This window comes from Musa acuminata, chromosome BXJ3-9 (genome assembly GCF_036884655.1).
Source record: "Musa acuminata AAA Group cultivar baxijiao chromosome BXJ3-9, Cavendish_Baxijiao_AAA, whole genome shotgun sequence".
In the NCBI taxonomy this organism is placed as follows: domain Eukaryota; kingdom Viridiplantae; phylum Streptophyta; class Magnoliopsida; order Zingiberales; family Musaceae; genus Musa; species Musa acuminata.
Window position 1 is genome coordinate 45,992,058 of NC_088357.1, and position 14,932 is coordinate 46,006,989.

At 44.5% G+C, this 14,932-nt stretch overlaps 2 protein-coding genes across 4 annotated transcripts; one reads left to right on the plus strand and one right to left on the minus strand.

Moving 5' to 3' along the window:
* The first annotated feature begins 10,206 nt into the window (after positions 1-10,206).
* LOC135649108 (uncharacterized) lies at positions 10,207-10,638 on the plus strand. Its single transcript, XM_065167217.1, has one exon. The coding sequence runs from the start codon at positions 10,207-10,209 to the stop codon at positions 10,636-10,638; it is 432 nt and encodes a 143-aa protein (XP_065023289.1).
* A 1,221-nt stretch (positions 10,639-11,859) lies between these two features.
* On the minus strand, positions 11,860-13,770 carry LOC135650177 (fatty acid elongase 3-like). Of its 3 annotated transcripts, none has more exons than XM_065169374.1 (2): positions 12,686-13,770; positions 11,860-12,151 (listed from the first exon to the last, which is right to left on the minus strand). In XM_065169374.1, the coding sequence occupies exon 1, from the start codon at positions 13,695-13,697 to the stop codon at positions 12,741-12,743; it is 957 nt and encodes a 318-aa protein (XP_065025446.1). In that variant the 5' UTR covers positions 13,698-13,770; the 3' UTR covers positions 11,860-12,151; positions 12,686-12,740. The 3 variants fall into 3 exon arrangements, with proteins under 3 accessions (XP_065025446.1, XP_065025445.1, XP_065025444.1); XM_065169373.1 differs by having other exon boundaries at positions 11,860-12,174; XM_065169372.1 differs by having other exon boundaries at positions 11,860-12,246.
* Between the last annotated feature and the right edge of the window lie 1,162 nt (positions 13,771-14,932).

Sequence of the window (14,932 nt, forward strand, 5' to 3'; positions counted from 1 at the left end):
GCTCTCTTATGTCATCGATTGGAGCACGATTTTTGGCTCCTGTCTATCTTGATTTCTGGGAGGGTCACACAAGTCAGTCGCAGTGTGTATTATTCCTCGACGACAAAACTCATCCCCCGATTTCCTCTTTCATTTGCGTCACCTATCGCAAGCGATCTGTCACCCGCCATGATTTTAAGAAGCGAACTGTATGAGACACTAATCTTAAGCGACATTGTCCTATCCCCCTTTTCGATACTGGGGACCATTTCAAGTGACATTAATCCTAGGGCATTAATCTCTGGAATTGGGGATCATCCCTTACTTATCCCAGATAGGCTCTAGTTCTGATAAACGACGCTCTCACAATCGTCCTTCCCTAATGTTACCCTTAGATAGATGTGTTCACAAGTCATCAACATAAATGAACCCTTGGACGACACGAGGAGTTCTTTGACAAACTACCGACCACACTCTATCAACCACTCAAGTATAAAAGTCAATCCCAAAGCTTAAAAGTATAAGCACATCTACTATTTTTACCTTTCAATTGATTTTACCATCGGAGAGATCGGGTCGGGAACATCCCCCGACGTTAACCGCTTATGCAAAGACTTCGACGACGTTAAAGTTGTTAGGATCGAGAGCACTAAGAGGGGGGGGTGAATTAGTGCAGCGGAAATTTTACAGTGATTAAAACCGAAAGCTGCGTTCGTTCGATAGAAACTATTATGATGCAAAAGCTGATTCACAGTTTGTATCTAAGTGCAGTTTGCGTCTAAGCGCAGATTGCGTCTAAGCATAGTTTTCGTCTAAACACAGTTTGCGTCTAAGCGCAGTTTGCGTCTAAACACAGTTTGCGTCTAAGCGCAATTTACGTCTAAACGCAGTTTACGTCTAAACGCAGTTTGCGTCTAAACGCAGTTTGCGTCTAAGCGCAGTTTACGTCTAAACGCAGTTTGCGTCTAAACGCAGTTTGTGTCTAAGCGCAGTTTACGTCTAAATGCAGTTTGTGTCTAAACGCAGATGACAGTTTGTAGTTCTAAATGAAATCAAGACGTAAACGTAAACTGCACAGAACCTTGTTCGTAAAAGCGCAGAAGACAGTTTGCAGTTGTAAATGAAATCAAGACGTAAACGTAAACTGCACGGAATTCGTTCGTAAAAGTGTAGAGAGCAGTAGTAATGGAGGAGGTTTGCAGTAATGATAAAGTGCTCAAAAATAAACGCAAACCAGAGATTTAGAGTGGTTCGGTCAGCCTTGACCTACTCCACTTTTGGCTTCCTCCACCGACGAGGTTGCCGACGTCAACTAGGGGCCTTCCTTCAATGGGCGAAGGCCAAACTGCCCTTTTACAGTTTCTCTCCTTTTAACAGGCTCAGGAGACAACCTTTACAGACCTTTCTCTCCTCACTTTACAACTGAAAACTTGAAGAACAGAAGGAGGAGACTTAAAGGCTTTACAACACTTTTGAGCTCTTAGAATCACAGAAAAGATCAAGATTTCGGTGTAGGTCTATATCTTTTCAGTGCTGAATGGGTGGGGTATTTATAGGCCCCAACCCAATTCAAATTTCGAGCTCAAAACGATCAAATCCCGGAATTCCGGGATCAGGCGGTTGCACCTCTTGACTGGAGAGGTGGCACCGCCTGGCAGAGCTCGAAGTCTGAGCTCAGGCGGTTGCACCTCTCGACTGGAGAGGTGGCACCGCCTGGCAGAGCTCGAAGACTGAGCTCGGACGGTTCCACCTTCTCTGTCAGGGGTGGTTGCACCTTCCTGCCAGAGCTCGAAGACCGAGCTCAAGCGGTGCATCTCCTGACCAGAGAAGTTTCTCTTCTCTGCCAGAGGTGGTTGCACCTCTCTGCCAGAGGTGGTTGCACCTCTCTGCCAGAGCTCGAAGACCGAGCTCAGGCGGTGCATCTCCTGTCCAGAGAGGTTGCAGCTCTCTGCTAGAGCTCGAAGATCGAGCTCGGTGGTTGCATCGCCTGCCAGAGCTCGGAACTTGAGCTCTGGCGGTGCTACCTCTCGACAGAGGAGGTTGCACCGCCCAGTCTCGCTTGGAGACTGAGCCCTGGGCGGTTGCACCTCTTGGCTGGGGCGGTTGCACCGCCCAGTCTCGCTGGGAGACTTAGCCTGGGCGGTGGCACCTCCCTGCCTGGGCGGTTGCACCTCCCACAGCTACTTGGGTTCGAATGGGTTGAACCATTCGACCCAACTTGAGTTCTTCAGGGGCCCAATTGCTCCAGGATTAAGCTAATGGGATCACCTCCCATTTCTAACTTAATCACCGTGCTAACTACGATTAAATCTAAGACAATTTCTGCAGCTTTGCTTCGGTACGTCAATCGCTTCTTCCGACGAGTTTCCGGCGAACTTCCGTCGATCATCCGATGAACCCTCGGTGATGCTTCTGCGGACTTCCGGCAAACTCCTGGACTTTGCGACGATCCACTTGGCGAGTTCCGACGAGCTTCGCTTGGCAAGCTTCTGGACTTCTCGGATCTGTTCTCGCAGAACCTCCGACGACCGTCCGTACTTCCGTCGAACTCTCGAACTCCCAACGTGATCATGAACTTGACTCCGGCGCAACTCCTGCTGCTTGTCTATCTTTCATCGTAGTTAATCCTGCACACTTAAAACAAAACTTCGATCGAGACAATTAATCCTAAGCAATTAACCAAGTTGTCCGGCATGTCATTGGTCCCTCGACGCTTCGTCTGATTCTTCGGCGCATCGTCCTCTCCTGCGGCCTATTGCCCAATCGGCCAGTTGACTCCGCAACTCCGATATCCTTGGCACAATACCCGCTCTACTTGGCCCGATGCCCGAGTCCACGGCCCGAAGCCTTCTGTCGATACGTCGACCGATCCACCGGCCCGACGTCCAATCTTCTGACATGTTCCTCCGGCACAACATGATTTTCCTGCTTTAATTGTCTCATCCTGATCAAAGCATCCTGCGTCACTCAAAACGCAGATTAAATCATAAACATATATCAAGTAGTTTCATCATCAAAATACGAGATTCAACAATCTCCCCCTTTTTGATGATGACAACCACTTGATGACGGAGTTAAACTTAACTCCCGGAGTTTAAACAAACTCCCCCTATCAATATGCCATATTGATAGAACCTTGAATTCAAACTGAATTCAAGTCATTGCAATATTCATCATGAATACTTGCAACACGTCAACATGAACATATGCATAAACTTATGCATCACATGTCATGTCATCAACATACTTCTCCCCCTTTGTCATCAACAAAAAGGAGAAGTACCACAATCAAGTGTTTGTGATATTGGTTCAACTTATTGCATGAAAAACATATTATCAAGTTTTATCATCATGCAGTTTTGAAGCCAAAAAATTTAGCAAATGTTACATCATGCTTAGAATATTCAGGCTATCAAGTTTTAGATATGCAAGTTTTACAGCATACAAGATAGCACTTTTAGAACATGCAAGCTAGCAGTTTTGAGATGTTCAAGAAAGCAACTCTTGCTTCTTGAGATATGCAAATTTGTCAAGTTTTGCTAGATGTGCAAGTTAGCATTTTTGCCTCTTGAGATAGGCAAGATAGCACATATGCTTCTTTTGAGATAGCAACTTTTCGCTTCTCTTTAGACTACAAGCTAGCAATTTTTACGATATACAAGTTTCGCAATATACAGGCTAGCAAAAACTTCGAAAGCAAATGCAAGATAACTTTCTTGTGTAGGCTCATGATTATTGCTTCCTATTGTAATGTGCAGGTTGCAAGTCTTGCTTCTTGAGATATTCAAGATAGTGATTTTCAAGAAGACAATTTTTGCTTCTTGAAATAAGCAAGTTAGCAATCAAGTTTTTGCATCTTCTTGACTTGTGCAAGCTAGTGAATCTTATAACATTTTAGAACATGCATAATCACCAAAGCATCATAAATTTTAATGATGTGCAAAATTACAAATTTTGCATGATTGCATTTGTGTGTCTTGAGATTTGCAAGATAGCACTTCTTGGTGATGTTCAAGATAGCAATTTCTTCTCTTTTGAGAAGTGTAATTTTTGCTTTCTTCTTGAATTGTGCAAGCTAGCTATCTCCCCTTTTGTCATTGTCAAAATGAAGGGAAAAATCCTTTACATCAATTTTTTAAAATCATGACAAAGGTTAGTATCAATCTCATTTGTGCATCATTATATTTTCAAATTAAAACATGCACATTTTCAAAACATATAAACTCATTATTATATGCATGATTCCAAATCATCAATATTTCAAATCATCATGGTCTTAATTTGTCACATTGCATCCTACCATGCATGATCGAAACTTCTCATTTGCATACATCAAAATAAATTCATGAATATCTCATGCATTCATATCATCACTTGAGGAATATTGAAAAGAAATAATTGGGTGATGAGATAAATATTTTATGAATACACGGAATATCATAAGTGTTTCATGTATTCATATTATTACATGAAGCATATTATCTTTTTTAAGATTCATAACATGAATAACGTTATTACTATTTCATCAAAATCAATTTCGAGATTCACACAATATCATGAAATCATTAATCTCGATAAGATGGGAAAAGCATTTTCTTTTTAAGTGATTCTTTTAACACATAAAAAAAAAAAAAACTCATTCATAAGTCAAGTGATTTACAAGATATCATAAATGAATTTATCACTTGTATTTCATCATATGGCATGATATCGACATGTAAAACTGTGAAGCGAGATTTTGATATCATTTCATGATGTACACATTTCGAATATTTAAGTGTAGCATTGCATCACATGGTAAGATATCAGCTCGTACGATGCAAATTTTTGTTTGATATCTTGATACAGGGCATATAGCAATGATAGCAATCATATATTTCTTAGTGATGCAAGTATGGCCTAATCATAGCATCAGTGATAGCAACCATATCATCATTAGTGATAGCAAACATATCAGCATCAGTGATAGCAACCATATCAATATCAGTGATAGCAAACATATCAACATCAGTAATAGCAACCATTAGTGATAGCAAATATATCAATTCATATTTTTGCATTTACATTATTAAATTATTAAAAATGTAATTTTCAAGAAAATTTAAAGAAAAAGAAAAATGCATCATGAAGAACATCATGTAATTTCGAAGTAAATTAAAGGCATTTTGATTACCTTAGCGTCGAAAGGCGTAAAGGCGTAGTTTGCCACCTCGCCTTTGATTTTCTCCTCGTTTTCGGAGGAGCTCGATTCATCCCAGTTTTTGTTCTTCTTCTTGCGTTCAAAGCAAGTAGTTCCGTTCTTTTTACTTTTTAATTTTTGTTTCATTTGTAGTTTAAGTTCACCATCACTTGAGCTTAAGCTCGAGTGGTCTTCAAATGTTCTATGTCCCAAATCCTTCCTGTTCTTTGGAAGGTGGTTCTCAAGTTCTTCACGTGCATTGCACGTCATTTCATATGTGATCAATGAACCAATTAGTTCTTCAAGTGGAAATTGGTTCAAGTTTTTTGATTCTTGAATAGCAGTTACTTTTGAATCCCAAGTTTTAGAAAGTGAGCGCAAAACTTTGTTAACGAGTTCAAAATCCGAAAAGCTTTTACCAAGTGATTTTAAACCATTGACGACATCCGTAAAACGGGTGTACATGTCAACAACGGTTTCGCTTGGTTTCATATGAAAAAGCTCGAAATCATGCAGTAAAATATTAACTTTCGAGTCTTTGACTCTACTAGTTCCCTCGTGCGTGATTTCAAGAGTGCGCCAAATATCGAAAGCCGTTTCGCACAAAGAAACCCGATTGAACTCATTTTTGTCCAAAGCGCAAAATAAGGCATTCATAGCCTTTGCGTTTAAAGAAAAATACTTCTTCTCCAAATCCGACCATTCGTTCATCGGTTTGGAGGGAAGTTGAAAACCATTTTCAATAATATTCCATAAATCCAGATTCAGAGAAATCAAGAAAACTCTCATTCGAGTTTTCCAATAAGTGTAGTCCAATCCGTTAAAGAACGGTGGACGAACAACCGATAAGCCCTCTTGAAGAGCCATTTCTCTCGGGTGTAAATCCGAAATGAGAAATACCCCGCTCTGATACCAATTGTTAGGATCGAGAGCACTAAGAGGGGGGGGTGAATTAGTGCAGCGGAAATTTTACAGCGATTAAAACCGAAAGCTGCGTTCGTTCGATAGAAACTATTATGATGCAAAAGCTGATTCACAGTTTGTATCTAAGTGCAGTTTGCGTCTAAGCGCAGATTGCGTCTAAGCATAGTTTTCGTCTAAACACAGTTTGCGTCTAAGCGCAGTTTGCGTCTAAACACAGTTTGTGTCTAAGCGCAATTTACGTCTAAACGCAGTTTGCGTCTAAACGCAGTTTGCGTCTAAGCGTAGTTTACGTCTAAACGCAGTTTGCGTCTAAACGCAGTTTGCGTCTAAGCGCAGTTTACGTCTAAATGCAGTTTGTGTCTAAACGCAGATGACAGTTTGTAGTTCTAAATGAAATCAAGACGTAAACGTAAACTGCACAGAACCTTGTTCGTAAAAGCGCAGAAGACAGTTTGCAGTTGTAAATGAAATCAAGACGTAAACGTAAACTGCACGGAATTTGTTCGTAAAAGTGTAGAGAGCAGTAGTAATGGAGGAGGTTTGCAGTAATGATAAAGTGCTCAAAAATAAACGCAAACTAGAGATTTAGAGTGGTTCGGTCAGCCTTGACCTACTCCACTTTTGGCTTCCTCCACCGACGAGGTTGCCGACGTCAACTAGGGGCCTTCCTTCAATGGGCGAAGGCCAAACTGCCCTTTTACAGTTTCTCTCCTTTTAACAGGCTCAGGAGACAACCTTTACAGACCTTTCTCTCCTCACTTTACAACTGAAAACTTGAAGAACAGAAGGAGGAGACTTAAAGGCTTTACAACACTTTTGAGCTCTTAGAATCACAGAAAAGATCAAGATTTCGGTGTAGGTCTATATCTTTTCAGTGCTGAATGGGTGGGGTATTTATAGGCCCCAACCCAATTCAAATTTCGAGCTCAAAACGATCAAATCCCGGAATTCCGGGATCAGGCGGTTGCACCTCTTGACTGGAGAGGTGGCACCGCCTGGCAGAGCTCGAAGTCTGAGCTCAGGCGGTTGCACCTCTCGACTGGAGAGGTGGCACCGCCTGGCAGAGCTCGAAGACTGAGCTCGGACGGTTCCACCTTCTCTGTCAGGGGTGGTTGCACCTTCCTGCCAGAGCTCGAAGACCGAGCTCAGGCGGTGCATCTCCTGACCAGAGAAGTTTCTCTTCTCTGCCAGAGGTGGTTGCACCTCTCTGCCAGAGGTGGTTGCACCACTCTGCCAGAGCTCGAAGACCGAGCTCAGGCGGTGCATCTCCTGTCCAGAGAGGTTGCAGCTCTCTGCTAGAGCTCGAAGACCGAGCTCGGTGGTTGCATCGCCTGCCAGAGCTCGGAACTTGAGCTCTGGCGGTGCTACCTCTCGACAGAGGAGGTTGCACCGCCCAGTCTCGCTTGGAGACTGAGCCCTGGGCGGTTGCACCTCTTGGCTGGGGCGGTTGCACCGCCCAGTCTCGCTGGGAGACTTAGCCTGGGCGGTGGCACCTCCCTGCCTGGGCGGTTGCACCTCCCACAGCTACTTGGGTTCGAATGGGTTGAACCATTCGACCCAACTTGAGTTCTTCAGGGGCCCAATTGCTCCAGGATTAAGCTAATGGGATCACCTCCCATTTCTAACTTAATCACCGTGCTAACTACGATTAAATCTAAGACAATTTCTGCAGCTTTGCTTCGGTACGTCAATCGCTTCTTCCGGCGAGTTTCCGGCGAACTTCCGTCGATCATCCGATGAACCCTCGGTGATGCTTCTGCGGACTTCCGGCAAACTCCTGGACTTTGCGACGATCCACTTGGTGAGTTCCGACGAGCTTCGCTTGGCAAGCTTCTGGACTTCTCGGATCTGTTCTCGCAGAACCTCCGACGACCGTCCGTACTTCCGTCGAACTCTCGAACTCCCAACGTGATCATGAACTTGACTCCGGCGCAACTCCTGCTGCTTGTCTATCTTTCATCGTAGTTAATCCTGCACACTTAAAACAAAACTTCGATCGAGACAATTAATCCTAAGCAATTAACCAAGTTGTCCGGCATGTCATTGGTCCCTCGACGCTTCGTCTGATTCTTCGGCGCATCGTCCTCTCCTGCGGCCTATTGCCCAATCGGCCAGTTGACTCCGCAACTCCGATATCCTTGGCACAATACCCGCTCTACTTGGCCCGATGCCCGAGTCCACGGCCCGAAGCCTTCTGTCGATACGTCGACCGATCCACCGGCCCGACGTCCAATCTTCTGACATGTTCCTCCGGCACAACATGATTTTCCTGCTTTAATTGTCTCATCCTGATCAAAGCATCCTGCGTCACTCAAAACGCAGATTAAATCATAAACATATATCAAGTAGTTTCATCATCAAAATACGAGATTCAACAAAAATGTACCTTGAAATGATACCAAATCTATCTACGGTGAATAAGCAACAATTGATCGAACTTGGTATTTCGCTCAATCGTCACATATCAATAATTCACAATTTCAATGGCTATCATGCATCCCTAAAACACAAACTTCTCAGAGGGATACACTATATCTAGCTAATTTGATGGCGTCCGTATAAAACAATTGGGAGTTTGGCTCAATTAGCACCAATGTCCAAAATTCTAAGGACGTTTCAAAAATTTTATCTATTTAGGGTCGAATAAAAAGAGAAAATAATTTTTTATTTATATTATTTTAGTAAAATTCTTGGCCTTCCTTTTCTTGTCTTGGCATAATTATATAGATCTCTTTATAACATAGTCATCTTATCTTAAATAATTTTTTCTCATTTTATTCTCCATCCAAATCATATTTATTCATTTATTTTATCATTTATGAACACTGATAAAAGATATATTTATTTATCTATATTTTATTTACTGGTAAATACTCCACATAAAGCATCCACTATGGATCATGCAAAATTGGCGCTGACCACGCCGTTGAAACCGTAAAGGTCATCTTCTTGTTGTGTTAAGCCATGGTTTCGGTCAATGGGCTGCTCAGCCCATATGACGACCATTGGATTCTGGGCTGAGCTTTGCGGCAGTACTGCCGAGGCGTATGTGCAGCACTGGACCCTGTAAACCTTCGCGTGCGCCAGTGGCGGCGGTGGGATGGGCTTCTCCCACGGCTTTGCCGCGTCTTCTCCGGGGAGGTGGGTAGTGATTCCAGAAGAGAAGGTCGCTGCGCGGCCAATGTTGGAAAGAGATGGATCAGGTGGTGTGGACGGAGAAAGCTGAGAGATCACCGTCACGAGGTGCATCGGCGCTGACCCGATCACGTAAGCGCCGCGGCGGCGGCGGCGGCGACGGTCATAGCAAGACTGCCGAGTCCCCACGTCATGCATCGTCAAAGTGCCACATCACTGACGGTCAATTATTTCTTCCCACCTTTTTTGATGATGACCACGCAAACAATGACTCGACTTTTCGATCTTCCAGAATAACACGAGATGAACTCATAATAATACATGGCTTATGTCAAGCTACGTATCGCCATCTCCTCATTGCAACACATCCGGCCATGGCATTTCGACCTCTTCAAGTGAAAGAATCACCGTCAGCATATCATATGGTCTCTTCCTAGTAGTCAACAATAGTTAATGGCTCGCAGTGTGGGAGCGACGCCTGTAATTGAGCGTAGCGTCACAGAAGTCTCTTCTTTTCTGTGTGGTAATCTCATCTTAGCTCCACAAAAATGTGACGGAGATAAAGCCTCTGATGAGAGAGATATATTACTTGAGAGGGTAATAAATCTAGAGAATTTTGATTTGGAGTTAAATCACGAGAGAATCGTTGATTTTTGGGTTCTGAAAGCTTCTCTTCCTCACCCACAATGTTATCTATATTGTACTAAAGTGGAGCTGTAGCTTGCAAAACTGGGGGCGGCGATGAGTCGGTGTGGCTTTTCGGAAGCCGTGGTTTGGGGTACTGCTCTTTCGAATCCCGCCAACTCGTTCGTGCTTATCCTCATCCCTTCACATCCAAAAGGAATCCTCAAAACCTGTCTTGATCCGACACAAAGAGCCTCCTCTTTTCTATATTAATCCAACCACTTCATGCCCCTACTCTTTCTATGCTCTCTCTTACTTCTTCCACTCTCTCGTCTTCTACAGTTGTGTAACAAGAGCTTTCAGTCATGGGCACGTCGAGCCGGCTCGGGCGCTGCATGAAGGCGCCGCTCCGAATGCTGTGCCGGGCGCGCGACATGTACGTGCGCGGCCTCAACGCCTTCGCTGACCACATGCAGCATGGTGCGGCGATGGCGTACCCGGCGATGGCATCGACAAACTACAGCTTCCCGCCGGCGAGGGCGATCGCGGGCGACGACGACGACCTCAGGGAGCTGATACGGGCTGCGTCGCTGGCCCGGGCCCGCACGTTGCCTCGTCGGGCGGCGCCGAAGCCGGCGGTGCGCAAGAGCCAAAGCATGGCCATCGGAAGGATCGACGAGGACAAGCCGTGTCTCAGCTTCGATGACGACGTCGAGGTCGGGTCGAGCTTGGCGTTCGCGAGGAGGAGCAGGAGCTGTGTAGCGGGAGCAAAGAGGAGGGCGAGGTCGTTTGTGTGATGGCCAAGGACGAGGTTGCCTGTGTATATATTGGATCTGTAAGAATGGTTGATTAGGAGAAGGGATTAGGTTGTGCTTTGATCTGTGCCTTTTCTCGAATGCTTTGGCTAAAGTTCGGCTAGAATGTAGACGAAGATGTGGTGGTTTTGTTTGATGCTTTCGCCCAAACAGGGATGCAATGACTAATGTCTCGAAGCAATCACCTTCATAACGTGATTTTAATTTATATTCTAAGATCATATCATTCATTATATCTAAGATCTTAAGCTTGTAGATAAGACATGATTTTAATTTACATTATCAACCAAGCAGTCTGAAACAACCATCGCTCTGTTCGTCAGAGCACAAAACACAACCAAACTCAGGTGAAACAATCTCCAGGAAGATTTAGTGTTGTTCGACGGCGTTGAGCTGAGTGAGAAGGAACTTCTTTGGAAGAACGGGAGTCTTCTTCTTTCCTTACTCTGCTGCAAGTCGACAGCTTCCATCTCATTATAATGAGTAGGCATGAACAAGTGAATCACCATTCAACTCAATCAATGGTTTAACTGAGATGGATGAAATCCATACAGTGCTAAAATCACAATAGCCATTGATGGAATCGAAATCTAAGGGGAAAGAGGTTTCTGAACATGAAAGAATTCAAAGAATCTCTTTTCTCACTGGAAAAGACAAATGCATCCCCCAAACTTCACACAATGGGAAGGCCTTTACGCTTAAGAATCTGTGACTGGGTGCACAATGGTCAATATTGGCGTCTTTGACTCCCTCAACCTTTGCTTCCATTACATGGTTTATTCCACAGCTGAGTTGGTGTTGGTCTAGAAGGTCAACTTTATTCTGTCCTGAAGACTCCTTTCTTGTCCTCCAGAATGGAGAAGATCAAATTTCTAGTAGATTTCACTGTATGCGGACACCATTAAGTATACACATATGTCAGGTTTTCTTAGGGAAGGATGAGGTAGCTGGTCCATCAATTAATCAAAAGAAAAGACAAGATGTGATACAGAAGAGAAGAGGAAGAAACACAGAGAAAACAAGAGGCAAAAACAGTCATTTATGCTTCAGATTTTGTTTTATTTGCCTGTCACAGAGTTGCCAAGAAAAATATGTGATGGAGAAGCTTAAAGTATTATTAGCCTCTCTGTTGTTACCTATCTTGTGCTCGAGTTGGTCCCAATGGCCTCCCACCATTAAATGCTGCAAGTAAACTGTTGGAACTGAACCGAAAAGGTTGTTCTTGTAGATAGATAGATGTGTGGGTATGTGGGTGCATTAAAGCAAAAAGAACATGAGAGTTATTACATGCAACGGAAGATTTTTGTTGCTCTCTCTCTCTCTCTCTCTCTATATCTCTCTCTCTCTGCAAAATTGTTTACATTCTGGAGTCTCATCTTTTCTTCCAGACGAAGCAGAGGAGTGGAAGAAGAGGCATGCCACCGACTATGGTACTCAAGGTTGCAGAACAAGTTGCTTACAAGTACAGCAAAAAGAGCCCCAAGTTTGGATCCATCTGGGAAGACACTAATAGCTTAGCTGACCAAAAAAACTCGAAGAGTGAGATGCTTCTACAGTTGTAGTATTTGCAGGGGCAAATTCTTTTGTTTACTGCAAAATAAAGATGTCATCCACACACATTGATGAAATCAGAGGATTGATTCCAATTAGGTAGAAAGCAAGAAATATAGAGAGAAAAAAACAACAGTGATTTTGGGGCACTTTGCATCAGTATGGCCACAGGAATCCACAATTGAATTGATCAATTTGTGTTTTTTCCCCTCAAAATTCTATAAAATTATAATCCTTAGGTTGAAAAAGCACAAAAAAGATTCAAGAAGAATTTTTTATTTGATCTGTATACAGATAGAACCAAGTGGAGCAGAATCAAGTGCTCTCCTTCATGGAACTCATTTTGATGTACTTGTTGAATATACACTAAAAGGGGATAATTTTGTTTCTTCCCCTACAATTATTATGATCATATATCTGAACTCTAATTCTTTGGTTACAAAAGAAGATTTTAATCTATACAGAGGAGAGAACTTACTGAGGCTGAATCAAGTCCTCCCCCTTCTTTTTTCTTCGTTAGATCGCTAAATGATTCATTGCTCCTTCTTCGCCTCAAAGAATTCAGCTTTGTTCTGATAGTGATGATGATGGCCACCGAAATGGTGGCTGCTGCCGTTGTCATCCTCCAAGCTTTCGCCTTTCTTTCTCCTGACCACCGTCTTGACGTAGCAGTCGACGAAGAGGAGCAGCAGCGCGGCGTTGAGAACCGAGTTGACGACCCAGGCGCCGATGCCGTTGCACCCGCCCTTGGCGAAGTGGAGCAGGAGGAACCCCAGGTGGCACACCGCGTTGCAGCCGGTCAGCGCCACCTGGCAGGCGAGCACGAGGATCGCCCCGCTCCGGGCGGCCGCGGGGAGACCGACACCGACCCAAAAGCGGTAGCTGAAGACGACAGCGTGGACGAGGGTGGCGGAGAGGATGGCGACGACCTGGAAGGACTGGGAGAACTCGAGCCAGAGGAAGGACATGCAGACGAGGGCGGAGTGGCGGAAGACGCTGGGCAGGGCGCCGCGGCGGCGGCGGAGGATCAAGAGGAAGGTGCGGAGGAGGTGGAGGAAGCGGGAGAGGTAGAAGGCGTAGGACCAGAAGAAGACGCGACCGGAGGGGCGGGTGCCGAGGGGGAAGCAGAGGAGCCATTCGAACGCGGTGGTGCGGAAGCGGCCGCGCCACCACCAGCGGGCGTCGCGGATCTCGGCAGCGGCGGAGATGAGGAGGCCGAGGAAGATGGCGGCGGAGGCCAGGGCCATGGCGAGGGAGTGGAGGGCGGGAAGGGGCCCCAAGGGGATTGGCCGACTCCGGCGGAAGAGGCGGAGGAAGAGGTCGAGGGCGAGGGCTAGGGCGGCGTATGCGGCGAGGGAGGAGACGAGGAAGGACCAGGTGGCGCCCCAGGCGTAAACGTGGCTCCACCGGAACCCCACGATGGCCGGCTGTTCCGCCAGCCAATACGTTATCCCCCGATTCCAGCCATCACCGACGTTCCCCATCATCATGAACGATGGAATTGGATATCCCAACCGGCCTCTCTCTCTCCGTTGGTTGCTTCTGCCTTAATTTGGCGTTGGGTAAAACAACATCGATTGATATATAGCGACCAGGGGTAGCGATGGGATACCATATTCCACGGGGACTCGTCACGGCCATCGAGCTTCGATGACACGTGACTCGTCAACGCACGTATGACATGGCCTGACACGATGTTATCGATCCAATCACGAGCCAGTTCCCATGGGGACGAACCGAGCCAACGTGGCGGCGTATTCTTAACGGCCAAGCTCTTTGTGAAGGGGCGTGTCTATTGGTCAACCGGTCTACAAACCCGGGCCCCACCCTTACGGCCCACTGCTGACCGTCGACAAAGGTGGTGAGAATAACCTTCTTGAAAGGCACGGGTTATTACCGAACCGTCCTCTTCTAATTCCACCCCGTTCTTTTTTAGGTCTACACCGACCCGAGTCGGCTCCATCGAACCGGATTGGACCGACTTTTTTACCGTTTTGTAAATATAATTAATACATATGTGAATCATATTATATAATCCATAGGCTAAAAAAAGGATATCGTCGACAAGAGGATAATATAATAAATGGGGGACAGAGGAAGAACACGATGGAAATCAAAGTGGTGTGGTGAGTATCGGTCGGTCCTCAGTAGGTGTTTGTGCTTTAAGATTAGGGGGACTTGATGTGTATGAATGCAGGCCAATCATGTGTCATGACAACAAGATAGAGGCTTCTCTGATGTACTTCTCTGACCTAAGCATGCATAATATTTTAAAAAAATAAAAATATGAAGCACAAAATATTTTTTTTTATGTGGAATTTTTATGATGGGGATTATTGTAAGAGTAAATTTGTGGTTAAGGTTAAAAAAGGAAAAGAAATATAAAAAAGTATTTATAGTGATAATTAATAACTTAGAAAGTAATAATTGGGGAATAAAGGAATTAAGAAAAAAAAGGAAATAAAAGATATTTTCTTTTTCTTTTCCACATTCCAATCAAGTGATGTGCTATGTTGTATTTGTTAGTCTAGAAAAATTCTTGGATGTGTGATTCAATGTAAATAAATAGTATCTACAAAAATTGCATATATGAGCTCAATAACATACTTATGGAACATTTAGAAGAATCCACAAAAGAATTATTTTCATGTTATTCTATTATTCAATTTATTGTGTGAGGTCATATAATGTTATTTGTGGGGAAGTGAAGCTAGGAATTAAATAA